General features: G+C 33.8%; 1 protein-coding gene across 1 annotated transcript; it reads right to left on the bottom strand.

The window, feature by feature from the left end:
* Positions 1–451: 451 nt before the first annotated feature.
* LOC102809412 (WD repeat-containing protein 37-like) lies at positions 452–27134 on the bottom strand. The gene is made up of 13 exons (XM_085495481.1): positions 26994–27134; positions 24030–24257; positions 23003–23122; positions 19981–20036; positions 18674–18815; positions 16608–16724; positions 10926–10996; positions 10385–10445; positions 7175–7354; positions 5936–6077; positions 5568–5702; positions 5017–5131; positions 452–3853 (listed from the first exon to the last, which is right to left on the bottom strand). The coding sequence occupies exons 2-13, from the start codon at positions 24250–24252 to the stop codon at positions 3716–3718; spliced, it is 1500 nt and encodes a 499-aa protein (XP_085351607.1). The 5' UTR covers positions 24253–24257; positions 26994–27134; the 3' UTR covers positions 452–3715.

Raw genomic sequence — 27134 nt, 5'->3', positions numbered from 1 at the left:
ACAAATGCGTTTCACATGAAATTTAAAAATGAAGCACAGCGATTGTGAACGCTGTCATATTGTTTGTACCATGGCCATCTTGAATTGGCCATTCTAGAATTTTCAGGGTTATATTGTGTAATCAAATTACAGAAACCGGACATTAAGCTATGCATATTCACATCAGCATTTTGATTGGTCAAAACCAAATTGTAAAAGTCATGTTCATGCAGCAAGGTGTCGAGCATTAGAAACCGGGGGAAATGAAATCAGTGTCGGCAGAACATTTGTTCTTGAATGCCCCAACATATTCTCCCTGCAACACCTTGCATGAATATTTTTTCTAAAATCAATGTTTATCAACACAAATTTCGCACATGCGTGGCGCGATGACTACCGCCCTTTACTAGTAACCCTTTACATGTGCGAGCAGAGTGGCCATTGGAGGAGATTCATTCAAATGAGACAAATATTGTCAGTATCTGGGCATGCAATTTTATTTGCATATTTACCTGACATTACAAATACATCCAAGTTACATCATTAATTTATACCAAAATAACAATGAATGATCAGTACTAACAGAGGTACATTACTTGGGATTTGTAACTACGGTGACATGATACCAAGATCCCGTCACAATCTCGCTCTCGCATAAGCGTTCCAACTCAGAAAAATGCAAATGCGCATGCCCGAGGTAACTAGGATACTGGGATGTCCAGGTGGATCAAAATAGCTGCCCATGATACGACGGATTACGAGAACTATATTTTCTGTACATTTTCAATGTATTACATTTTTCACTATGATAGTGGCAAGAAAAGTTTTATTTTTTCATTACAAACCTTGAACATTGATATATGTCATGTCAGAAGATCGTAGCCTCAGTCTCGCTATCTACGAGAAGAGACTTGAATGGGATCTTGACATGTCACCATACAGTACTATGCGAGTTGCAAACCCCAAGTAATGTACCTCTGGTACTAATAACTCTTGACTACCGGTAGTATATACTAGTCTCTTGTTTGATCATTTATATCATAGAACTTGCGTGTTAAAAAACACCTCAAAACAAGTTGACTGGTTGCAAAATAACTGAATAGCATGAATGTACGCTGTTCTTTTGTGTTTGTGTTGCAGTGGCTGCGACAAAGCTTCTAACACACAGACCCTTGTCCAAGTATGAACAGATAAAAAGAGTGAGGATGGAAAAAAAACAGTAAATGGATGTCTTGTGACCTGTCACAAAAGACCTACACACCAAAAGAAAGAAACTAAAAAATGCACTTTGTTAAAATCCAGATAGCCAATGAAATGCAATGAAATGGAGATGAAATTGCATAGATATCCCAGAATGCACAGCATTGTGAGGTCAAATACAGCAGCTGTATTAGAAGTAACTATGAAAGAAAATATTCAGAGGAATATTTCGCAAACTTTTATCTGAACACAAAGAAAATGTGACAACTTATTTAATAATAGTATCAGTGAAGCACCCCTAGTTTATTCACATTAAGCAACATTTAATAAATTAAAACACTGATTTCATGTAAATCTATCAATAATAAAACTATTTGCATTCTCAAATCTTCTATAAAAGAAAAAATGGTTAACAAAATTTTTAATCAAACACATAACATAAATGTTTATTAATGTGGCCCTAATGATACTCCCAGCTGATACCCTGTAAACATGTAAAAATAAAAACGAAATAAAAATAACTTCAGCTGAAAGTACACGTTTGACTATGAAACATTATTAAATTCATAAAATAAAATCATAAGTAAACTTTATGTAATGTGACCAGATGAGTTTGCCATAGCAACCAAATTATTACAATTACAATCAAATTTCACTACCATAGTTGAAGGCTAACAGTAATGATAGCGTACTAGATACGACCGCAAACCACAGTTGTCATTTACTGCAATGGAATGAATATTGAACACACACATTGTCGTCATGACGACGCTATCCAGATACAATCAGGATTACAAAATCATCCATAAAGAAATCGTAAAAATGTTATGGTTATTACATTTTCATGTTAATTAATAAAACTATACATAAATTTTCAAGCTCCATTATTAATAATATTCAGCCTCTGAAATAATAAATAAATCTGCCACTTAATATTAAAACTTAAATAATACTAAAACTTATAACTAGTAAAATATCTTCTCAAGGGCTTTGTTTAGGCAATCTACTTTTATGTGAATCGCAATAAGTTGCCAAAAATAATTTATATTTAATTATAATTCACAATTTTAAGATGTCTATCATTGTCCACACTGTACCACGTCCAAGGAAGACCCACAATTCCTTGGTGCAATTCCAAGGATTGAGAATACTAAAACTTATAACTAGTAAAATATCTTCTCAAGGGCTTTGTTTAGGCAATCTACTTTTATGTGAATCGCAATAAGTTGCCAAAAATAATTTATATTTAATTATAATTCACAATTTTAAGATATCTATCATTGTCCACACTGTACCACGTCCAAGGAAGACCCACAATTCCTTGGTGCAATCCCAAGGATTGAGAAATAGTCCTATGCATAATTTTAATATGTTAATTGTTAGTTATTTCCTCCACTAATTTATCAACAAGAAATTATAAAGAGTCACACATATGGCTGTAGTTAATAATATTTTAACAGTTCAACTAAACTTTGATAATATTTTCTAGTAAATTAAAGTCATATTTACACAAGAATAGAATTTCACAATTTTCTATTCAAAATATTTGTCCCTACAAAAAATTCTACTTGGGGAGCAACTCAGAAAATAAAACATATTTTTGCATAACCACAGAGACACTCTTTCTATGCCATTACGAACTTATCTAAACAGAAATGTTATTCATTAATAATTTAATTTTGATTTTTCACTAAGGGATGACCAGCAGCAACTCGTGGGGTTAAATATAAAATAGAATTTAGCTCAACAATAAGTGAAGTAGAAGACAATTTTCAGTTATTCTACTGTTACCCTTCCAGAGCTTATAATATGCTTGGGTGGTTCGATGAGAGAAATTTTGTTTTTGTATACACATTTCAATAATTTCTTTGTTAATTTAGAATAAAGTACTCATAATTTTTTTTGTGGAAGAATAAGTAAAAATTGTTTTCAGTGGACCAAAACTAATTATAGAAAAAATACATAAATATGTACAAAACATGAATATCTTGTCACACGCTCCATGGTAGCCAAGCAACCAACAATAATCATGATGCATGAAGATACTATCATGGTAGCCAAGCAACCAACAACAATCATGATGCATGAAGATACGATCATGTTTCTAGAAATAAAAACATAATAAACAGACAGGATGTAGCTTCTTTAGAGATACATACTAAAAAATGATAAGTTTATAGTTTTCAATGGCTGCACTCTCTGAAATTTGACTTCCACTGTGGAACAAACAGCACAGTAAAGCCTCAAAACGAGAGATTGACTAAACATCAAGTCAAGTAAGTCAGATTTTTTCCCATTTTTACATTTACATTCCTTCCACAAAATTATACACACATTGCGTCCAGAGGGAATGATTTAGCACCCCCACCCCTCACCCTCTCAGCTTTCAATGTATCGTGAAACGATCAGATCAAGAATTTGTCTCTCTTATCCTCATATTGCCAAGTAAACCCTAATTTCCTGAGGTACCGACCGATCTACAGAAAGATCAGGATGTTTCAGATAACAGTCCGTGGAATGTGGATTGTCACTGTCTTTAAGATTTGTCAATGGTACCAGTCGTCAATCCGTTAATCCTCCATCCCAGAACTTGTCGATCAAATCCACAGCTGAATAAATTACAGTTACTTCCTTCATCTAGCCAGGTGGTACAACACACCATGCGACGATGGCCCTAGAAGAGCAAAGAGATGTGAAAACATTGTGCATAAATGAAATGAATGAGAGAATATTTTTATCCAGGAAAATATATTTCCTGGAATGGAAGCCAATTATGGCCCAGTGCTACAGTACAGTAGGCTGAATGGGAGTAACTCAGATCTATGCAAGAATAGACGAGAGCTCTCCACAAGACAAGTGATACACTGGGCATCAAAATAAGTCTCCATAAAGGATCTGAACTATATTAAAAAATGGACCAAAGCTATGCACCAGACCAGTGATAAACTGGGCCAACAAAGGGGACAAGCTCTCCACTAAAACACTGGTCGAATTCATTGAAAAATATTTATCTAAATAACATCATTTTTCTAAAACATAAAAATAGGTAAGATTAAAGCAAAATAAAAGCTGGTACGTTGTGTTGTTATTATGGTTTACATAAAGGTGCAAGTGTCTGATCAAAAAAAAAGCCAGTTGTATCCATTGTTTACTTTTCTGCCGAGTGGTACTTAACAAAACCCTTTCTCTTTTATAGATACATTAACAGCATGCATAAGTAATTACTAAAGTAAACAATAAAACCAATTCACATTATATTATATACCACATGCTACCCATTAAAAAGATATTATATTCTGTAATATCAATAAAATACCTCATTCAATTGTTTGCTTAGCTAAGTGTGTTGATCGCTTGTAAAATACATTTTATGGTTTTTATAAATTTCTACTCATATTTTAAACATATGTTAGAAAAAAAATCATAAAAAATCAATTCATCGTATCAGATGAATTTCAAATTGAGTAAACTGAGAGCAAGTAATACCACAAGTAATTGTCACTCCCTGTTTAATAAATTCAACCTGAGATTAGACATACCTGCAGGAGTGCCATTAAGGCCCATGTACACTGGTCTCAATTTAATACCAATCATCTGTGCTGTGTGTACTGCACTTTGGATTTGTTTGTTTTCAATTCAATTCAATTCAAAATCCTAAAAGTTCATTTAATTCAAATTTACTCTGGAAAACCACCAGAAATTTTGACTGCTACAATATTTCACAATGATCAAATGTAAACAAAACAATCAACACTGCATATTCCGCCACATAGCAACCGAAAATCCATAACAATTATCAGGTTTGAATAAAAGTGATTCGGACAACAAATAACTCACCTGTCGACTGCTTCTTGGTAATCTCGCCAGCCTGACGCCATTTAAATCAAATAATCGTATTTGTCTGTTGTCGTGGGGTATAGCGATGACGTTATACTGCGGCGACACCGATAATCTACAACAAATAATAAATTTAAGAAATATATGAAGTTATTAGTCGTAAATCAGAGCGAAAAGTGTAATGAGCTTTAGAATGCAACAGATGTCCCGTAAATCAGAAAAGATAAATATATAGTTTCCAAGCATGCATACTACTGTATTTAGACTATTAGAAGCACAACTTTTCACCCCATATCGCTGTACTGTAAATGACTTTTTTTAGCTAAAATTAATTTTCACTGAAAAGACTTTTTTCGGTGTTTTCATAGTTTATTTTCACAGATTATTGATGAGTTAAATGTAAATGTAAGAAAAAAAAGGTATATTCACTTGATCTTATTTTTAGTGTATCATTCCTTCAGCGAAAAGAGTGCTAGTATTACAATAACAATGTCATGAGCAACAATCAATTAACTTTACAAACAAGTGATATCACGTTATAAATTGCTCACCTATTGACAGCGGAATCAACTCGGATAGTTGTGATTGGGGTTCTCATATTCTTCAAATCCCACACTTTAACAGTTCGATCATCAGAGCCACTCACAACATTATCGCCTGATGCAAAACAGGCTGATGTAACCGCTCTACAAACAAACAAACAAATTACTCAGAATGAATATCCCAAAAACTAAAGAATTTCTCCATGGTGTGCAGAACGATTTCCAGATACAAAAAGTTTTTTTAAAAAATGTCAAAGTGTCAAAGTTAACCAAAAAATCACAGAAAAATACGTTAAAATGTGCAAAATGTAACATCAAAATGTTGGCAGGAAAATTTAAGATGTTCAAAATAAGAATCTGATCTATGTTATACTTACTCACTGTGACCTTGGAATACATTTACTGAATGAATGTTTGGATCTCGGAAGTCCCAGAGTCTAAATGTTGTATCTGTTGATGACGTCACCACTAGTTTCTGTGTAGGATGTGTACAGCAATGTGTTAATTCTTGATCATGCCCTGAAATCAAACAAGAAAATAAATCAATGTGAATAACAAAAATAAATTTGCTTTATTAGAAGTGTTTGTGTATGTTAACATTTTGCTACCACTAGAGGACATGGCAGAGCACTGCATACCACTAGAGGGCACTGTGTACCACTAGAGGGCACTAAAGAGCACTACGTACCACTAGAGGGCACTACAGAGCACTGTGTACCACTAGAGGGCACTAGAGAGCACTACGTACCACTAGGGGGCACTACAGAGCACTGTGTACCACTAGAGGGCACTACAGAGCACTGTGTACCACTAGAGGGCACTAGAGAGCACTGTGTACCACTAGAGAGCACTACAGAGCACTGTGTACCACTAGAGGGCACTACAGAGCACTGTGTACCACTAGAGGGCACTAGAGAGCACTGTGTACCACTAGAGAGCACTACAGAGCACTGTGTACCACTATAGGGCACTAGAGGGCACTACGTACCACTAGGGGGCACTACAGAGCACTGTGTACCACTAGAGGGCACTACAGAGCACTGTGTACCACTAGAGGGCACTAGAGAGCACTGTGTACCACTAGAGAGCACTACAGAGCACTGTGTACCACTAGAGGGCACTACAGAGCACTGCGTACCAATAGAGGGTAGTAGAGGACACTACAGAGCACTGTGTACCACTAGAGGGCACTAAAGAGCACTATGTACCACTAGAGGGTACGAGAGGGCACTACAGAGCACTGTGTACCACTAGAGGGTACAACAGAGCACTGTGTACCACTAGAGGGCACAACAGAGCACTACGTACCACTAGAGGGCACTACAGAGCACTGTGTACCACTAGAGGGCACTAGAGAGCACTGTGTACCACTAGAGGGCACTACAGAGCATAGTGTACCACTAGAGGGCACTACAGAGCACTGTACGTGTACCACTAGAGGGCACTACAGAGCACTATGTACCACTAGAGGGCACCACAGAGCACTGTGTACCACTAGAGGGCACAACAGAGCACTGTGTACCACTAGAGGTTAAAGATCAAAGTGACTAAATAATAAAACAGAGCATGAGTACTGTGTATAAGCAGCTTGGTTGCCATGACATTCATTTACATACCTGTTAATGACTGTATAAGTTCACATGTTTCTACATCATACAGATTGGCTGTCCTATCCCATGATGCAGTCACAATCTGCCGTCCATCTGGCATCCAATCAGCAGATATTATGACACCGCTATGGCCTTCTAGTACGCACTGTGGTGTCCTTATATATGTCATATTATCATTCTCTGCTCCTGAAAAATTAAAATAAAGAACACAAATATTATCTATATCTGAAACTAGCAACTGTAAAGTGATCTATTTCCTCCACTGTTTGAGATGCATTCTGGGAAAGCAATATGACTAACTACAGAAGGAATTGACATTGTTAACAGTGTGTGAAATTGAAAAATAAATATGACTGCTGCGAAATTGGCTGACAAACAAAATATGGCTGCCTTTATAAAGGTTACCATGACAACACAATACAGTATATCTGAAGAGGCTCAGCTACTTCTATACAATTGTTTTGAGTAATATAAATAAATTATAGAAAAAAAATCCAAAATTACATTATTTAATAAATTTTCGAAAATATTAAAGCATGGTGACTAATTTGCATATCAATAGTGGTTATTTTGCACACATCCAAATTATTTGAATTTGCATACATGCATTAGCTATTTTGTGTATAAAAAGTAGATAACTTGTGTATAAATAGTGGCTAATTTGAACATGAATAGTGGCTAATTTGAACATTAATATATTCTTCTGACATAGGAAGTTTTTACAAATGTAATTGTAAAGTTGCTTTTTTGTAATTTCATATATTTACCATTTTTACCTTTTCTGGGAGAAAGTTTTTAATATGAAATTATAAGCGTTTCAACTTCCATTGTTTATTGGAGAACACTGTAAAGATTATCATGAATGATTTACTAGTGGTACGCCATATTTGTTAGAAGTTCACATTAACAAAATTTTGTTTTTATTGTACACCAGATCCTTAGATTATGACTTTCACCATAAAAGCATACATCAGTGTTTTCTATAAGAGCACACCATTATCTGCTGACACTTTCTCCCATTCAATTTACCTATCCATAGAGGTTCCAGTAGGAGATGTGTAACACCAAATTCGAAAAATACATGTAGGTCCCCTCTCAGTGACCTTCCAATAACCCTTGTAACCAGTGACAATGAGTCTCCCTAAAGTCACAATAGAAGCACTCGAAGCAGACAACGTTATATCACGGGTTCGGGTTATGGCGAGGACAGCTTCATCGATATTTACCAGTGCAAGGGAGGTGTATGACCAAACACACATGAAATAGTTTTTTTTACAAAAAAATGAATTAACACCAACAAAAATTTATACTGGCTAACAATTTACAGAATGAATATTAGCTGGCCTAAGGCAGCAATAAGTACACAATAGTCTACTTAGTTAATTCAAAATAGAAAATACTAAGTGCTCAATCTAATTTCTCCTATCAGTAACAGCAATCCAATCAAAATTAACAACTTACCACTAAGTCAGTAAGTATAAAATTTAACACTCGCCCTTTAACAAATAGGCCAAACATTAGAACAGTTAAAGGGGTCTACGTGAGATGTTTAGTTTCTGTTTACAACATATCAATATACTGATTAAGATTACTCTATAATTCTATATATTCATTGGTCTCCATAAAAGGCAAGGATTGGTCTAAATCTATAAATTCAAATTTTTAACAGGGTAGGATATGGGAATTTAAATTTACATTAATGTACAGACCTTTGGTAAATACCCCTGGGTGAATATCTGGACAAAATATCTGACAATGTTTTATGGGTTTGTGTTTGATCAGAGATTGTATTCCTTTATCATCAATTTCAATAAAATAAAAAACAGTACAAACAAAATTTCTCATAATCAGTCAGTCAGCATTATATTGCCATCACTAGAGGGCACTGTCCTCTTCTGTCATCAATTTCAATGAAAGACCAATACAAACAAGATTCCTCATAATTAGTAAGTCAGCACTGTATTACCACTAGAGGGCATAGAATATCAATAGAGGGCGCTGTCCTCTTCTGTCATCAATGAAAGACCAATAAGATTGCTCCTAATCAGTAAGTCAGCACTGTATTACCACTAGAGGGCATAGAATATCAATAGAGGGCACTGTCCTCTTTCATCATCAATTTCAATAAAAGACCAGTACAAACTAGATTCCTCATAATCAGTAAGTCAGAACTTTATTACCACTAGAGGGCATAGAATATCAATAGAGGGCGCTGTCCTCTTCTGTCATCAATTTCAATGAAAGACCAATAAGATTGCTCCTAATCAGTAAGTCAGTACTGTATTACCACTAGAGGGCATAGAATATCAATAGAGGGCACTGTCCTCTTTCATCATCAATTTCAATAAAAGACCAGTACAAACTAGATTCCTCATAATCAGTAAGTCAGAACTTTATTACCACTAGAGGGCATAGAATATCAACAGAAGGTGTTGTCCTCTTCCACAGTCCCTCTATCACTCTTCCATCACTAATTTCAATGAAAGACCAGTACATACAAAATTTCTCATAATCAGTCCGTCAGCACTATATTACCACTAGAGGGCACATAATATCAATAGAGGGCACTGTTCTCTTCTGTCATCAATTTCAAGGAAAGACCAGTACAAACAAGATTGCTCATAATCAGTAAGTCAGCACTGTATGACCACTAGAGGGCATAGAATATCAACAGAAGGTGTTGTCCTCTTCCATCACTAATTTCAATGAAAGACCAGTACATACAAAATTTCTCATAATCAGTCCGTCAGCACTATATTACCACTAGAGGGCAGAGAATATCAATAGAGGGCGCTGTTCTCTTCTGTCATCAATTTCAAGGAAAGACCAGTACAAACAAGATTGCTCATAATTAGTAAGTCAGCACTGTATGACCACTAGAGGGCGGAGAATATCAACAGAAGCCACTTCAGAACTTCTCTTTTAGTCTTCTAAATTAAGTTTTTGTATGCATGTTATTAAAAACTAAATAAAAATGCACGAATACTGAAAATTACAATCTGAACTCTGACCTATAACCTTTAACCTCCCCCACAACCATGCTATATTTATCATTTATAAAATAAAATCAAGGTTTCAACTGGACTTTGACTGACAAACAATTATATTCAGGTCTATTTGTGTAAGGCGACAAAGTCGAGGATGGCAACCAATAATTAATAATAATAATTTTAAAAATCTTGTTTCAAAAACTAAGTTGTCAAATAAAACACTAACCTGTTCCATCAACATCTTCTTTATCAGAAGTGTCCAAGTCATCATCTCCTGACGACGGTCGCTATGGTAGAAATCAACAATGACATTTGTAAGTAAAATCTACAACAATTCACTCATGTGTTACTTGTTGTTATGCTATACACTAGCATGTTTCACATACTATTGACCTCCCACCAACAATAGATTAAAATTTGTAGTAACTTTGTACTGCCCAATCAAAAGCCCTCAGCAGACACACCTGAAAAAATTTGTCGACAGTATTTTGAATATGGCATTTCACATTAAATGTTCTTTTTTATGAATGTAAGAGAATGGCATCATTGGAAACACACCGAAGAGTAGTGTAGCGACAGAGATTATTTAACACATAAAATATGATCTGGGGTAACCACACATTGACGACGCCCACTAAACAACACATAAATAATATATACCATTTGAACAAAACCCATTAGATCTTGAGATACTATGTGCAAGTAACAGGACAACAAAGTTCCTAGAATATTTGCGACAACCATCAATTACCAGCATCCGTACTTACATGGTCTTCAGGAACAGACTGAGGAATATTTACGAATGATCTCCAGACATGCGCTTCATGATCACCAGATGCTGTGATATAATAATAAAAATTATTATTATTATTATTTAACATACATTATTATAGCACCGAAAATATTTGGATTTGCCATTCCGTAAAAAGCTGTATCAGCACACGTTCCAAAACTTATCAGCACCCATTCAAGCATTCAGATTTTCCAAATATGGAGTAAACTACGTCATTTACGTGTTACAAATCATTAACGTCAAGTTCAAACACTCTTCTCTGTTAACATTTGATACAGAAGCGTTATAGCATACAATGAAAATAGAATCCTGTGACTGAGCCCAAACATTTTCACAGTGCAAAACGCAATTATACAGTAAAACCTGTCAAAACCGACCATGACTGGGACCGGGATCTATGGTCGGTTTTCAGAGGGAGTCGGTTTATTCAGGGTGGGCGTAACTTCGATTAAAACAACAATTACATGTGCTGTAAACATGGGACAAATGAAAGACACCGGAGTTTGCCTCCGGTGATTATGAGTGTAGGAAAAAAAAACCCTAGGAAAAAAAACCCTAGGAAAAAAACCCCTTAGGAAAAAAACCCCATAGTGAAAAAAAACACTTTTATTTATTTAAATGTATTTACATTTATTGTATTGTTTCAATAAAATAATTTACCAAACAAGACAAGAATATTATGGTATGTACATGAAATCAATAAACATTAAAATAACTGTTGGAACAGACCGGGTAAGTATCGTGTATCGTAACTGAAGGCGTCCATTTTGAATGAAATTACAACGTAAGTTCACGTGAGCTACCTGTAATTATCATAATTTATGCAGACAGTCGATTTTGCTGTTAAGTCAATGAATCAAATTACGATGTAAAAAAATCATCAAGTTTTGACTGCTTTAAAGAACATCATTTTTCAACGATTTTGTTTTTTGTTGGAATTATGAAATTTTGGATATCTGTCAAGTAACTGGAGTCTTTGTTTATTGTGAAGTTCTGTAATCTTGTCAACATGTCTAGCACATCGCCATGCATCAAGTCACTGTCGTCATGGGGTTCAATAATTTGACTGTCATTGCAATTTGTGTCATCGTTGTCTGTAGATTCATGGTTTTCTTTGTCTACAATAAAATTCTCAACAATCTGTTGCTCCCACTCGCATACTCATACATTGCTTCAGTCGGTATATGTTCGTCAAAGTGGAGGTATTCATCAACGCTACACTGTGTTTGCGGGTCTGCAACTTGCTAAATAAGGTTTCCAAATTCTTTGTTGTCGTCTGCTTCTTCGTCATCATAAATTTCAATCTTGAAGCCCCCGTTACGGAAACATTCTAAAGCACAAAATTGTCGATCAGAATCGTTATGGAAAGAAGAAAACTCAATGTCTTTTGATCATTGAAGAAGTGATAATGCAGTGTGCTTCACCGCAATTGAAGGTGATGACCCCGACCATTTGTTTATATCCGGGGGTCATTATACTGTCCAGACACCACACGATGCAAGTATTGATGTTTATTGCGACTTGCGTGAATGGGTTAGCTTCGTTTTGACAATGAGTTATCACTGTAAATAATGTTGAATTATTCTTCAAATGCTCAGTTTATCTTTTGAAAACAACTATTTTTTTTATTTAAAAACAAATCATGTCGCTTTCCCCATCAAAATCCGAGCCAAAAGATCGTACAACAACATTGGCAAATCTCTTCCATGCTGGGGTCAATAACATTAACATATTTAAATGTATTATGGTAATTTGAACACGTTGGCATCATCCATCGTTTTCATTGGTTAATTATCGATTTGACCTGTCAGGTCAGGTCAAAACATGGCGGATATTAATTTCTACAGCATCGACCGTTGAAAATGCGATCAGAATCATTCGCTTACAATGAAATAAGCTGAAATTTATTTGCATTTCATAACAATTCAACGAATTTATTTTTTGCACGTTATTATAATCATTACTAGGTAATAATCAACAATTGTAAAACGCAACATGACCAGATTACGCTACCACGATCATTCACTACTAAGCAATGCAGTTGTGTTCGTTGTTATTTGAAATTTCTTTTAGAATATACTTTCGTTACTAATAAATTGAAACAAAATAATTGTATTTGGCGCACGAGGTTCGATAATGTGATGTTTTTTGAGAATGATGTCTACTTATTAATCCAGCTAGAAAAAAATGTATACAATTTTAGTTTCTTTTTTTACCTCCATGGGTGGTCCAACTGCTGGTGTTGAAAGTCGGAGTAGGTGGATTTTTCAATGAAAATATAAGCCCCCTAAAAATATTTGATGATAATTTTTTGAAAATTTGAACCCCAAATAAGGGCCCACCAGCCGTGAAACCGCCCAGGGCGATGTTTCGGATGGGCGAATTTACGGCAGAATCCGGTACATACATGAAGTTTGATATTTCAAACTGCTTTTTACATAGGCAAAGATGTATAATAATAATATTGTTATTATGAGAATACCACAAATGCATTTAGAAAGTTTGGGGTCACATATACCTCCACTGCCCTTATAAAGGTAACCATGACAACACAATACAGTATACACAGAAGAGGCTCAATTTACTCTTATAGAATTGTTTTATTTAAATTGTGCTCTTTTAATAACCTAATACATGTAGTATATTAGGAATAATTTCAAGCATAAAAAAATAAAAAATTCAGTTTACAGGGGTGTTTTATGCAAGCAAATCTAAGAAATTAAAATGGGAAAATGTATTCAGTTGAGATAGACTTCGGACAATGTTAAACCAGGATATAATAGTTGTGATATTACAAAAACTGATTAACGAGTAAAACCAACCCAAATTACATTAACAAACAAACAAAAATTAAAAATTAAAGGAAAAATAACAAATTAAAATTAAAAAAAAAAAACTTTTTGAAGCCTTTTTTAAGATTGCAAATTGCATGAGATTTTTGTTTTTGCGTTTTCACCAAAAACAATAACAGCACCATAGAGAGGTTTAAATTTTCTGGGTGGGTGAATGCATATCACTGCAGGACAGTAATCCTTTAGTTATTATTTTTAGCTGACTACCCTTATAAAAGAAAGCTCAGGGTAGTATTCATACAGATTTAAATCTAGTTATTTATAATTTAGTAGAAAAATTAAACCAGGCCACAACTAATCTAAACATTTTGAAGACTACAAACATTTAGAATGTGTGTGAAAACAATTTTGTTTTTTTCAGAGAACAGAAATTGCAGTACTGTGAAATGCTTTAATTTCACAAGAACCAAATTCTAATGAAATTTGCGAGTCTGAGCAAACCGTGAAATACTGTATTGAAAACTTGCTTGAGATTCAACAAAACGAACTGCCAGTGACTTTCGTGAAATTTTGTTTTTAGGAATGCCATAAAATCTTAAATTTGTGAAAATTTCCAGCAGTAAAAATTAAATGGTTTACAAATGGCATTCCCATTTCCATTAAGGTAACAACAATTGTTGAACACCCAACATTTCTATTTTCATGGAAATAAATAAAAAATATAATTCAAAGATGGTGGTCATTGCGACTGTGCATGTGCAGTACGAGTCGCATACTAAACACAGCAGCGTACCTGCATTTCAAAGTGGGTCAGTTATTTACACAAAACACATTTGAACACACACCACAACATCACATCAAAGATATTTTATACCATTTTAACCCCACACAATTAAAATTAAAGCATATTTTTGAAACAATTGTATTAGTTATTTTTTAAAATCCAATCAATATCATACTCAAAGATTTGGAGAACTCTAAACAAGCTACTGGTGAATAAATTTTTGCCAACCAGCATACTAGTAAGGCCAAAAAAAACAAATTGTTTTGTTGCCCTCAGCGACTGACCGAACAATATAAAATATCAGGTCGCGTTTTGTTTTTTTCTCTTTTGTTTTTTTAAAAGGCCCAAATATTAAAAACTCACCATTTTAAGCAGTAAAAAAATGTTTCCTCTAAAAATTAAGGATCCCGGACCGTTGTTTGATTCCCAGAGTCCCCGTAAGTGGCGACTTTGAACCTCGAGTTTATCTGTATTTCTCTGACATGTTCCGAATACTATGAAGTCCATATAGCTTGGCTATTTACAATACTCTTCAATTTCACAAATTTTGAAAAAAAAAAAAAAAAAAAAAAAAAAAAAAATCCGACCAACCGACCCAATTTTTCGACTTGAGGGCAACATAAGTTTTGTTTTTTTTGGCCTAATTTACTGTTTTTTTTTATTTTTTTTTCCAGCAAAATTTTGATGCAACATTTTTCGCATTTTTCTGTATTTTTTTTATAATTTCTTTGTTATTATTGAGCCAAATGGATCAAATTTGCTCCCGCTTTTTATCAACATTTTGGGATAATTTAAAATGATTTATTTTGTAAAATTCACAGAAGTGGACTTCAGGATTAAGTCAGGATCAAAAGATGTGTTCAAATGTAAAACACTTGTAGGATTCAATAATTCCTTCACTCAAAATCTGACTTTATTTTGAATCTAAACCCACAAATCCTATTTAAACCAGCTTCGTTTGCCGAAGCCAAAAGTAACATGAAATAATTGAAATATTGCAAGGGAAATTGACATTGACAGAGAAATTCTGGTTTCCATTTATTTTTTTTTGGTGCCTGCTATAATATTCATGATTATACATATAAGCACCAAAAACAATGGAATTTACTGTTCTGTAAAAAGTGGTATCTGCATTTGTTCCAAAACGTATCTGCACTTGTTCGAGTGTACTACACCAACATTGACTCGTTCAAAATTATTGATGTTATATTTAAACACTTTCCTTTGTTCATATCAGACGCAGAATTGCTATAGAACGTGCCAAAATTTAAAAACGCCACTGATCATAAAAGTTCGTAGAGCTCAAAAGTGTTTTGCTGTTTCAACTGTTACCTCTCATTAAATTTTTACCACAAATAGAAAACAGATAGTATTATAATACGGTTACCAAGACAATTTCGCCAAATATGCATCAGGCAGTACGGCAACACATCTACCCCCGTTACACATCGGTTGATATTGTACTGTCTTCACGCATCTTTTGTGATATCCTCACAATAACCTCATAATAATATTACCGTAAAATCTGTATTAGAAGCCGCATCCCTAATAGAAGTCGCATCTATTCTATTCAATTGAGAACCAAATTTTCATTGTTTCTCATATGTGTAGATGCTCTAATAGAAGCCACATTCTATTTGTTGCATTGTACCATTTTAATAGAAGTCGCAGCTTCTAATACAGATTTTACAGTATTACCCAAATAGGGGATTTTCCGTACAATTGCGAGATCTCGCGAGATGTATGAAAAATGCGCGTCGAACGTCTACTGCAAAAATCGAACGATTTGATTTTGAACTAGAATTTCTTTATTTCGTAACTCACATCGACCAGCCAATCTTCGACAGAGGAATATTGCTTCCAAATACCCTTACTTAATCAAAATTGCCTATCATCAAATGTGGACAGCACATTATTAAGCATGGAAATGTCCCCCAAAATACTTCGCGTTTATCGAATCCCACGCGATGTTTGACGCGACTACGACGCTATGACCTTTGTTTGTCCTGTTTTTACGTTCGATTTCACGCATAACGCGTGATTCTCGCAGTGAACGGAAAATGGTCTATTATATGCTTACCTGTCACAGCCAAATACTCATTTGGGTGAAATCTAATGGAATTGACAGAGCCGGAATGACCCAGATATTGTAATACACATGCACCAGTTGCTATGTGCCATAACCGAGCTGTTCTATCTGCAACAAAATCGACACAAAATATCTTTGTTAGTTTCAATTCATTTACAACATGTACATTTCTGATCACAGCATATGACCTTCTTATTGCATTAGGACAGCCATTGTTGATTAGATGGTATAGAAAACGAGCAGCCTGTCGGCTGATATAGCTCTGCTGTTAGCAATGCACATTTCAATTAAGAAATTGATATCATCATCAAATGAACAAATCTGAGAGAGGTCTACCTGTAGTACCTATATGTATCAAAGCAATCAGATTTGCAGTTTTTAACCAGGATTGTTTACCAAAAATGACAATGATATTCATCAAAATTAGATTAAAGATTTCATCATAAAATGAACAAATCTAAGAGAGGTCTACCTGTAGTACCTATATGTATCAAAGCAATCAGATTTGCAGTTTTTAACCAGGATTGTTTACCAAAAATGACAATGATATTCATCAAAATTAGATTAAAGATTTCATCATAAAATGAACAAATCTAAGAGAGGTCTACCTGTAGTACCTATATGTATCAAAGCAATCAGATTTGCAGTTTTTAACCAGGATTGTTTACCAAAAATGACAATGATATTCATCAAAATTAGATTAAAGATTTCATCATAAAATGAACAAATCTAAGAGAGGTCTACCTGTAGTACCTATATGTATCAAAGCAATCAGATTTGCAGTTTTTAATTAGGATTGTTTACCAAAAATGACAATGATATTCATCAAAATTAGATTAAAGATTTCATCATAAAATGAACAAATCTAAGAGAGGTCTACCTGTAGTACCTATATGTATCAAAGCAATCAGATTTGCAGTTTTTAACCAGGATTGTTTACCAAAAATGACAATGATATTCATCAAAATTAGATTAAAGATTTCATCATGAAATGAACAAATCTAAGAGAGGTATGCCCAAGGTACAAATACACCAAGTATCAGAGCAATAAAAATTGTCGTTTTCAAGAAGATGTCGAAAAAGTAAAAAGTTAACACGGACGACAAACGTCAACGGACAATCACTCATATGATAAGCTTGCTCGACAAAGTCGACAGCAGAGCTAAAAATTAAAATAAAATTCTATTAGAATAGACTTGATGCATGACCCCTAAAGGTCAGACATCCTGGTACTTTCTTGGGCTTACTGTCCTATAACAGCTGAAATTTCCAATATTATACGTCAATTTGTGTCATGTTAAACTGTTTTTGAATGACATTTGATTGCTTTTTTGGTGAAAAATCAAGGAATTTTTATTGATAGTGAATTTGTACCCCCATATGTACCAGGATGTGTAACCTTTTGTAGGTCATCCATATAATAATAATAATAATAACTCTATTTAATTAAGCGCAACAATTCCAACATATGAAGATCAAAGGCGCTGATACAATAAACAATCAGTCAAATATTAAAAGCACATTTAAATAAGTGCGTTTTCAGTCTGGATTTAAAAATGTCTACTGAAGGACTAGAACGAACAGACAGAGGTAATTCATTAAAAAGTTTAGGACCTAAATTTTCAAAAGCACGGTCTTTGTATAACACCTTGGACTTTTTACTACACATCTGACGAGTTTTAATAAGAAACTTCGATTCAGATCTTAAACTACGACTCGGTACATAAATTTCGATTAATTCACATAGATAATTTGGGGCAATATGTCATATTATTGTTTTCCAATTCTAAAAGTTATTTATTTACAGATCAGCAAAAGATCCTTGACATGAAGTTATATCTACAAAGGTGTTACAGAGTGCTGCCAACGGACTGTGTAAATATTGCACAAAAAACATCAATGAAATAAAATTTTTCATCACCACAGATTTTGTAGATTAAATACGTTTTTTTAATGTGAATAAAATACAACTTACATGCCAGCTCAAATGATTAAGCAAGTCTAACAACGTTGCGATTCAAAGCCATGACATTTTTCCTACAATTCATTGAACGTACCTGCAGAGGCTGTACCAAGCACGGGTTGACCCGATTTAGATGCACACACTTCCCATACCCCATCTCTATGTCCACGAAATGCTCTAATGATCTGACACATTGAACTTGATCCACTAGTGCCTGTCTTAAAACTTGACACGATCTAATGATGGCAAATCAAATGTCAGCGTGATTTCACCTCAGTCAATTAGCAAACGTGCTACGTGCTTATCAACACTGTCATGATGCTTAAGGTACAAACAACATTGGGGGCAACTACTTACTCAAAAAAGATTTTGTGCAAGTAATTTTTTTTTTTAAATAAATAAAACATTAGAAATTTTAAATTAGAAATAGTTCCAATTTATGAGAGTTGCAAAAAAATGCATGATAATTTTTTTTGGGTCTGACCTCCCATAACAATCCTATGATATTTGACCTTTGACCTCAAGATCTAACAGTGAGTTCAGATACAGAAAAGGTACAGGGAACTTATTATTAATAGCATGGGAGACAAAGCAGTCAGGGGAATAACATAATTTTTGAAATAATATGGTGTAATCTCTACATATCTACAGAATAATAAGACTCCAAAAAATACACTTTGTAGTATATTAATTGTTAAAAAACGACGTGGTTATCTACACATTTTTAAATTTTTCAACTTATTGAATAATAGTGAAAAAAAATGTTCTTTTTTTTAAAAACAGGTCATTTTGGGATGTTTCACCCAGTATGAAAAACTGCTTAATAATTAACATGCAAAAATTTGTTTTTTTTTTGTATTTCCACAGGAAATTAAGTTGAAGCATTATTTCATAAAAAATAATTAGTATTCTTCAGAATACCTTAATTTTTCATGAATACAATTTTTTTTTTTTTCTAATTTTATTGGTTGGCCAGAAACATGAATGTTTTTCATGGGCCTAAAATTAATTTATTCACTTTCAGAGCAATATTAATCAAGAGTGCATGACAAAAAAAAAAGACACATTTAAACAAATGGCAATTAACTAGGAATGATCAAAAAAAGTATCTGAATAAAACACCATTCATCATTAAAGCGTTACATGATTACAACATATTTCCTATTAGTGACACATGAGTATACGTAAATGAAAGGGATGTGATGTCTACAAAACAAAGGCAATAAATGTAGCCCCGCCCCAATAAATGTAGCCCCGCCCCCTCCCCCGGCCTCCCAAGACCCAAATGTGATGCAAGTAACCCAAATCAATCAATCAATTCAGATGTAGAATACTTAATTATATATAAATTCTTAAAATTAGGGACAATTAATTGAATTTAATTTTCGTAATTGTACTTACTTTACTCGTTGACGCTTTATACGTAGTTTTTAGCTTATGAGACAGCTGACTCGTCCCTGCAGAAATAAAGAATATGACAAACCCAATAATGAACAACACTGAAGCTGAAAACGGAGAATATTTACCATATTTGCGTCAGAGTCTAGAAAGCTTTCTCAAACAACGGTAAGTGCAGTGTAATTTTATAAACCAATTAATCATGACTACGACTAGAACTATATAATCACGACTCTGGCATCCTGGCTATTTACTATGCAAAGTGCATTGCTTAATTACAGGATGCCGAATGTAACAATGTGGAAGTAACTAGGCATGAATACAAAGTTGGTAATGTTTCACATCTTTTTTAGGAAAGCATGATGAAGCATGACTTATAAACAAGTACCATAATTATTCTGTTAGAAGCACATATAAAACCAAAAACGGCCTTTATTGTAAGCTGAATTATCAAAATACAACCTATTTTAACTACTGACACTTCACTGTCTGTACTTCACATGCCCTACTATTAAATTAAATAAGTTACTAGTATATGATTGATTCAATATTTTTAGCAGAGACACTATTTTTTTTTTTAGACTACTGCATTTGCTTTCTTAATAGAACATATGCTTATGTAAATGACAGAGGCATGTTTGTTGCCATCTTGTTAATGCTACATTATTCAATAAATACATTTTTTTTAGTTCATGTGCACTTCTATTAAAGATGTACTTCTAAAAATAGCAAATATGGCATTGTCACTAGATTACATGATTATTAAAAAAGAACATTTTTTGTGCCAGGCGCGATTGAAGTCACTGCTGTCTCTCCTGACTTTTTTGATCTTTTATGCTAATTACAAGTGCATGTGTTGCAAACTAGTCTCCCATTATCTAAAACTGCATGTTTTGAAGGCAGGGCAGTCTGTACTTGAATTTATACTGCTGAGTGATCAGTTGGTTCTGGGACGGAAACCCAGAAGTTCCCTGATGTAAATTGCTAAAAATGCTAATTGATTTAATTAATATGCAGAGCTCGAATACGATTCCCATCCAAATATGCATCTGAACAATACAGTGAAAATAAAGAAACAGAAAATAACACCACAATTAGGATTTGTAATGTAATTCTCTATATTTAAAAAAATGGAAGATTATTTCAAGGAATAGGATGCTTGTATTTCAAACTACTGTAAAATACTTTATTTTCGCTTTGAATTAATTTTTGTTATTTTCGCTGAAGGAATGATTCAGTAAAAACAAAATCCAGCGCACACACCTATTTTCCATTCAACTTGTCAAAAATCAGTGAAAATAAATTCATACAAAACACCCAAAATGTCTTTTTAGTGAAAATTAATTCCAGCTAAAATAAAGTACTTTACAGTATATGATACAAAGCTGAGCAAAGCCCTCAGTCTGTAAGTAGAATTTTAGTGAAAACCAACTTGTTTTGAAATGGTGGACTGATAAATTTAGATTTTTCATTTAGTCAACTGGGTCAACATTTCTAATATTGTCAATACCTGTGAACCGTTCATTTTTGGGGCTTTCGTCATAAGAGATGATGGTGTTTACTGTTTGTTGGTACGTGACCGTAGTTTTTATGCTGTCGTATATGGAGTACTTTTTTTTTAGTATGATACAATTAAGACAGCGAGTCATAGTGACTGTCACAAAATATTGAATTCTATTAACTTGTCAAGACGCAAAGAATGAAATTGAAAAGCAGCATAAAATAAATGGTTTACAGACTTTTGTATTTCAGCAAATTTTAGCACAAAAATACTCTCACAATCTTGGTGAAAAAACCTAATGAAAATTCAACTGTTATTAAAATTACAGTATGGAAATTGACTGCTGTGAATTTGTTGTAAATTTCTGTTAACGACTGTACTGTTCAAATTGAGATTCATTGCTATATACCAGTATATGTATTAAGATAGAAGCCTACATATAAATGCAAATACCCAGAATTTATTCATTTTACAATAAATTGTACACTATGGCAATATAAGGATATTGACTTATAAACAGTTGGGATCACCAGGCTAATTTTCAAGTAAATGATTGCTGTATTTTAGTAGATAGTGGCCATTTTGTCAGTATTACAATGCTATTACTATATATTGTGAATAATCGGGTACTTTTTGCTGTTCAGAATTATTTTTTTAAATCTGGGTTTTAAAAAAAGTGTCAAAAAATGCATTTTTTTTCTTTAACATTGTGTTCTATGGAATTGTTCTAAAAATTGAGATTTTTGAAAAAATATTAGTACAAGTTTCTCAAAGTATGTCCCTGTAACACACAAAAGAATGCCATTTCATAGTGCCATGGTACAATAGCTTCATGACTTTTAATTACTGTGGAATACTTTATTTTCGCTGGAATTAATTTTCGCTGAAAAGGCTTTTTGGGCGTTTTGTATGGAATTTATTTTCACTGATTTTTTATGAGTTTAATGGGAAATATAGGAAAAAAAGTATATTTGCTGGATTTTATTTTCACAAAATCATCCCTTCAGCGAAAATAGCGAAAATAAATTCCAAGCGAAAATAAAGTATTCTACAGTAATAAACCATAAATAAATGTTTGATTGGGATTGGCCAGACGACGATTTGTGTTTGTCGTTATGGCGGGAATGACATTTTTCATGTAAACTAAGAACAAATAATTATTTTTTATATAGCTCAGCGTTATTCAACATTCTATTCCTATGCATAGTACGGGGCCTTAATGCTCAATAATGCCATACATTATCACGAATATTCTGTGGCAATGACATCATAAAACTCGCTGGTAATGACAATGCTATAATATAATACAAGTATTTATGTAAGATTACAAAATATTTATGTAAGATTACAAAATTTCGAAATATTTTGTTTTATGTACAATATTTTTTTTCCAATTTCTAAGAATAATGGAATTGCATATTCTATTCATTTTGTTGAGTACATTATGATTGAAACAATGAAACTGGCTGCCAATGGCTTGCTTATTTCTGAAGGTTTTGCTATCATTTTGTGTATGTGACATACCTCTATTTTCTTTCACTTTAACAGACATTTTTGCACCATCCAGCGAGTCCATTCCATCAGCTGTTCCTTTCTCCTGTATCACTTCCAATTTTTCCGTAAGTGTTTCAACTTTGTCTTGCACTAGAGATGAAATAAATGACAAATTTTCAATGGCCAATTATTCGGGTTGATACTGACAATGTGCTGCATTATGGGTAATTTTTGCTGTATACGTTCTGTAAAATTTACACTGGGAATTATTTTGCTCGAGGGATGATTCAGTGAAAACAAAATCCAGCAAATATACATGTACCTTTTTTCCTATATTTTACATACAACTTATCAAAACCCAGTGAAAATAAATTGCAAACAAAATACCCAAAATCCCTTTCAGCAAAAATTAATTCCAGCTAAAATAACATACTTTTACAGTACCTATAATACCAAGCTAATCAGATTGGTGTACTACAAAATGACGTTAACTTGTGCATAGCCCATACATTTGGTACGATAAAGGTCACTTTGGTTCAGGTTTACACGAATTGAAAAATATGAAATGATTGGAAAAAAATGCAGTTATCATTTTTTCAGACCTAGAGAGTGAGAAATAGCTCTCCTAAAAGAACAAGTTATGAGAGTGATTTCAAAGTGTTGAGAAATAAGTTGGTATGCGTAAAATTTGAAAAAAAACAAAAAAAACAATTGAGGCAAGTTTTTTTTGGAGGTCCTCTGGGCAAAATTAAGCACAAGACAAATGCTCGCCTTAAAAGGAAAGGTCCGTGCTGCCCAATGATGTCCCAATCACCAATACTTTCACTCCCCAAGAGACAAATTTTCGAGAATTGTACAATTGCAAAATTCCTATCCGCGAAAATTAAACGGTTCACAGTAACCACAGGCTTCATGCAGTAAGTGTTCAAACTTTATGTAAACAAATTGTGTATTTTATATGTGTTGTATTCTTCATATGAAACCAATACCAATATTGTGAGTCAGAAACAACAATTGTTGTCACCATCAGAACTAAACACATTACAGGAATACTCACAAACAGCGTTCTCTGCACACACTGATTCAAATTCCCTTTCAATCTGAGCAAAGAGTTCCCACAACCTTGATCTGAGCGCCGGTGGTAACGAGCTATCTATCGTTCCCTCAGATAGTCGTTTAAGGTCAAAATCCCCATCTTGCGAACTGAGCGTACGGCGAACACTGATCCGCTGTTGCTTCGTCTTCTTCTGCCTAAGTTGTACTCCTTCTATGGGCATCATGGAAGCTGAAAGACATTACATTGTAAACAAGTTATTGACATGACATTGTAAACAAGTTATTAACATGACAATGTAAACAAGTTATTGACATGACAATGTAAACAAGTTATTGACATGACAATGTAAACAAGTTATTGACATGACAATGTAAACAAGTTATTGACATGACATTGCAAACAAGTTATTGACATGACGTTGTAAATAAGTTATTGACATAACGTTGTAAACAAGTTATTGACATGACATTGTAAACAAGTTACTAACATGACAATGTAAACAAGTTATTGACATGACAATGTAAACAAGTTATTTCAACCCAAAACTGATCAGGTTTTTAGTATTGTTCCTTGGCACCTCATATACCAATTTTATTGAAATGCAATAATTGGTTTTTGAGAAAAATTGGGTAATTAGTATGCAAATTAAGTAATTATTATGCATAGATTTCAACCCAATACTAACTAGGTTTGTGTATTGTTCCAGGGCACATATGTACCAAGTTTCATTATTATAAAATCAGGGTTGTTTTTTTCTAAAAGAACACCTTTGTTACCATTACACTATTTGCTATAACTGATCATAATCAACTTACTGTTCCAGGTTCGGTAAGCCCAGGGTATGAGGGCTCTGCAATTGTGTTCCCCTGTCAGGAATATATGATTAATTCTAAAAACAGTAATAAGGTCTGTGCAATGTCGAAAATTATTTATGTGCCAAGTTTCATTAAAATGTGATTAGAACTTAGGATTATCAGTGTAAAAGCTGGAAATTGACTAATTATGCAAAATCAGGTAATTAATTAATATACACAGATTTGACACCAAAGCCAATCAGGTCTATGCATAGTCTTGGAGCATCTATGTACAAAGTTTCATTGAAATGTAATGATTAGTAATTGAAATAATAGCAGCCAAAGCCAAAAACTGACTATTTGTGCAAATTAGTTGATTAATATGCATGGCATTTTATCCAAAACTAATCAGGTCTGCACATTGTCCCAGAGCATCTATATACCAAGTTTCGTCAAAATCCATTAAGCAGTTTTTAGATATCAGTGGAACAATCATGGAACAGCTAAAAATTAGTGAATTATCATGCAAACGGGGTAATTAATATGCATCAAAATCCAATAATTGGTTCTTTAAATATCAGTGCAACAACACACGCATACATACAGTGTATACATGTACCGGTACATGCACTAACTGCAAAGAATCCTATCATGTGCTTTGCACAAAAGAGTTGACAAAAGAACATGCATCAAGTTCCCATTACATTCCATGTCAGGGTTCATTTCCAGATATATTGTAGAATAAAAGAAAAAAGTGCAGAATAATTTGAGAGAGAAAGTCTGGTGGTGAAAAGTTTAAGAGAGTTCTAGCTGAATTAAAATTTGGTATGCCAATCAATAATTTCTTATTGGAATAACTGCCATGAAAAAAATCCTCCCTCTCAAAAATTTAACAATGGTACAATCCCAAATGGTACAACTTACGTTGTACTCAAGTCAGAAAATTGAAAAATTGGGTCGGTCGGTTGGATTTTTTTTTTTTTTTAAACTCGTGAAAATAGCCGAGGTATATGGGAAAAAAAATGTGACCCGGTATTTCATATTTTTCGGTCGGTCGCTGAGGACAACAAAACATTTTTTTTTTTTTGGCCTGACTCTACAACATTCACTTGAGCATTTCAAGGATAGTTAGAAAAGAAGCAAATATGTTGGATATCAGAGCTCAGATACCATGGATATGATTTTCTGCAAATAATGTGATATTGGTATTATCATAAGGAGTTCCCCATTTGATTGAAAACTGGGGTAAACAGAAAAATTTTGTTAAAAAAAATTGCAGGTGAAGAGGAAAATATTTAAAAATTTGCAGATGACTGAGAAATGAATAATTTAAATACAAATAAATATCAATGAATACATTGCTTTGAGAAGTATTTGATAATGCTCATTATCATGATATATTGTGTAATGTTAATTAACTTACTTACAAAATTAGTGAATTTTGTAAAAACACAAAATAACACAACACCATTACTGTGTCTGAAAGTATTTTACAAATGGTCTATTTTCACATAGCAAAATCCAACTTTCTGAAGTTTAGAAGAGACACAGATTAGTAATTTATCAATGCGGATGTCCATCACGACAACTACATTACAACTTCCAATAGCATGTTATTCACACTCGTTTTGGTAGAGGCATGGTAAAGGGGACCCTGTGAAAGTGGGTAGAACCCTATGAAACATCACACACTAAAGTATGTCAGCCCCGCCCCCTCGATTAATAATAGATGGCGGTGGTAGTAGTAGTACCTGCGATTCAATCCTCGGCATATTCACCTCAGTGTTTGTATCGGACTACGACATATAGTGTTGATTTCGTTTGTTTCGATGTCAAATAATTCTTCTTCGAATGGGGTAATTTATCTGAATAATCAAGATGTGAATAATTTCATGGATGTACTTTCATGATAATTTATTTATATTGAATTGGATTGCAGTTCAAATCGTTCAGATAAATGAAAGAATAAGAGGTGCATCGCAAATATCAACTCGCAGTGTGTTTCAAGCGTGGTTTGACTTTAATACCGGAGGGTCAAACGTGTTCTTGAAATCAGTGCGACGCGGACGGTGGCTACTAAAGCCATCGTCATCGTGAGCTCCGACTGTCCTGTCGAATTACCGCTATCATGCAATTCCCATTAATAAATAACAAAAATCAGACGACTTACTATACGGTTACCCCTATAGTAGCAGACGTCATCTAAGTAAACACCAGATTAATGATCAATTATTACTCCTATCTCTGTAAATACGGACTTTGATACCGCCGAGAAAGATTTCATGTTTTGAAAGCAGCCATCTTGGACTTG

The sequence above is a fragment of the Saccoglossus kowalevskii genome, chromosome 21 (assembly GCF_978046115.1).
Source record: "Saccoglossus kowalevskii chromosome 21, keSacKowa6.1, whole genome shotgun sequence".
In the NCBI taxonomy this organism is placed as follows: Eukaryota; Metazoa; Hemichordata; class Enteropneusta; family Harrimaniidae; genus Saccoglossus; species Saccoglossus kowalevskii.
Note: the sequence above shows the minus strand (reverse complement) of the source record. Positions and strands in the feature narration are given on the sequence as shown.

Coding starts and splice junctions, on each gene's coding strand:
- LOC102809412 (XM_085495481.1), bottom strand. CDS start 24,252: ATGATGCCCATAGAAGGAGTACAACTTAGGCAGAAGAAGACGAAGCAA. Junction 20,037..23,002: donor TAAAGTGAAAGAAAATAGAG/GTATGTCACATA, acceptor TTATTTCTGCAG/GGACGAGTCAGCTGTCTCAT. Junction 18,816..19,980: donor ATAAAGCGTCAACGAGTAAA/GTAAGTACAATT, acceptor TGCCATCATTAG/ATCGTGTCAAGTTTTAAGAC.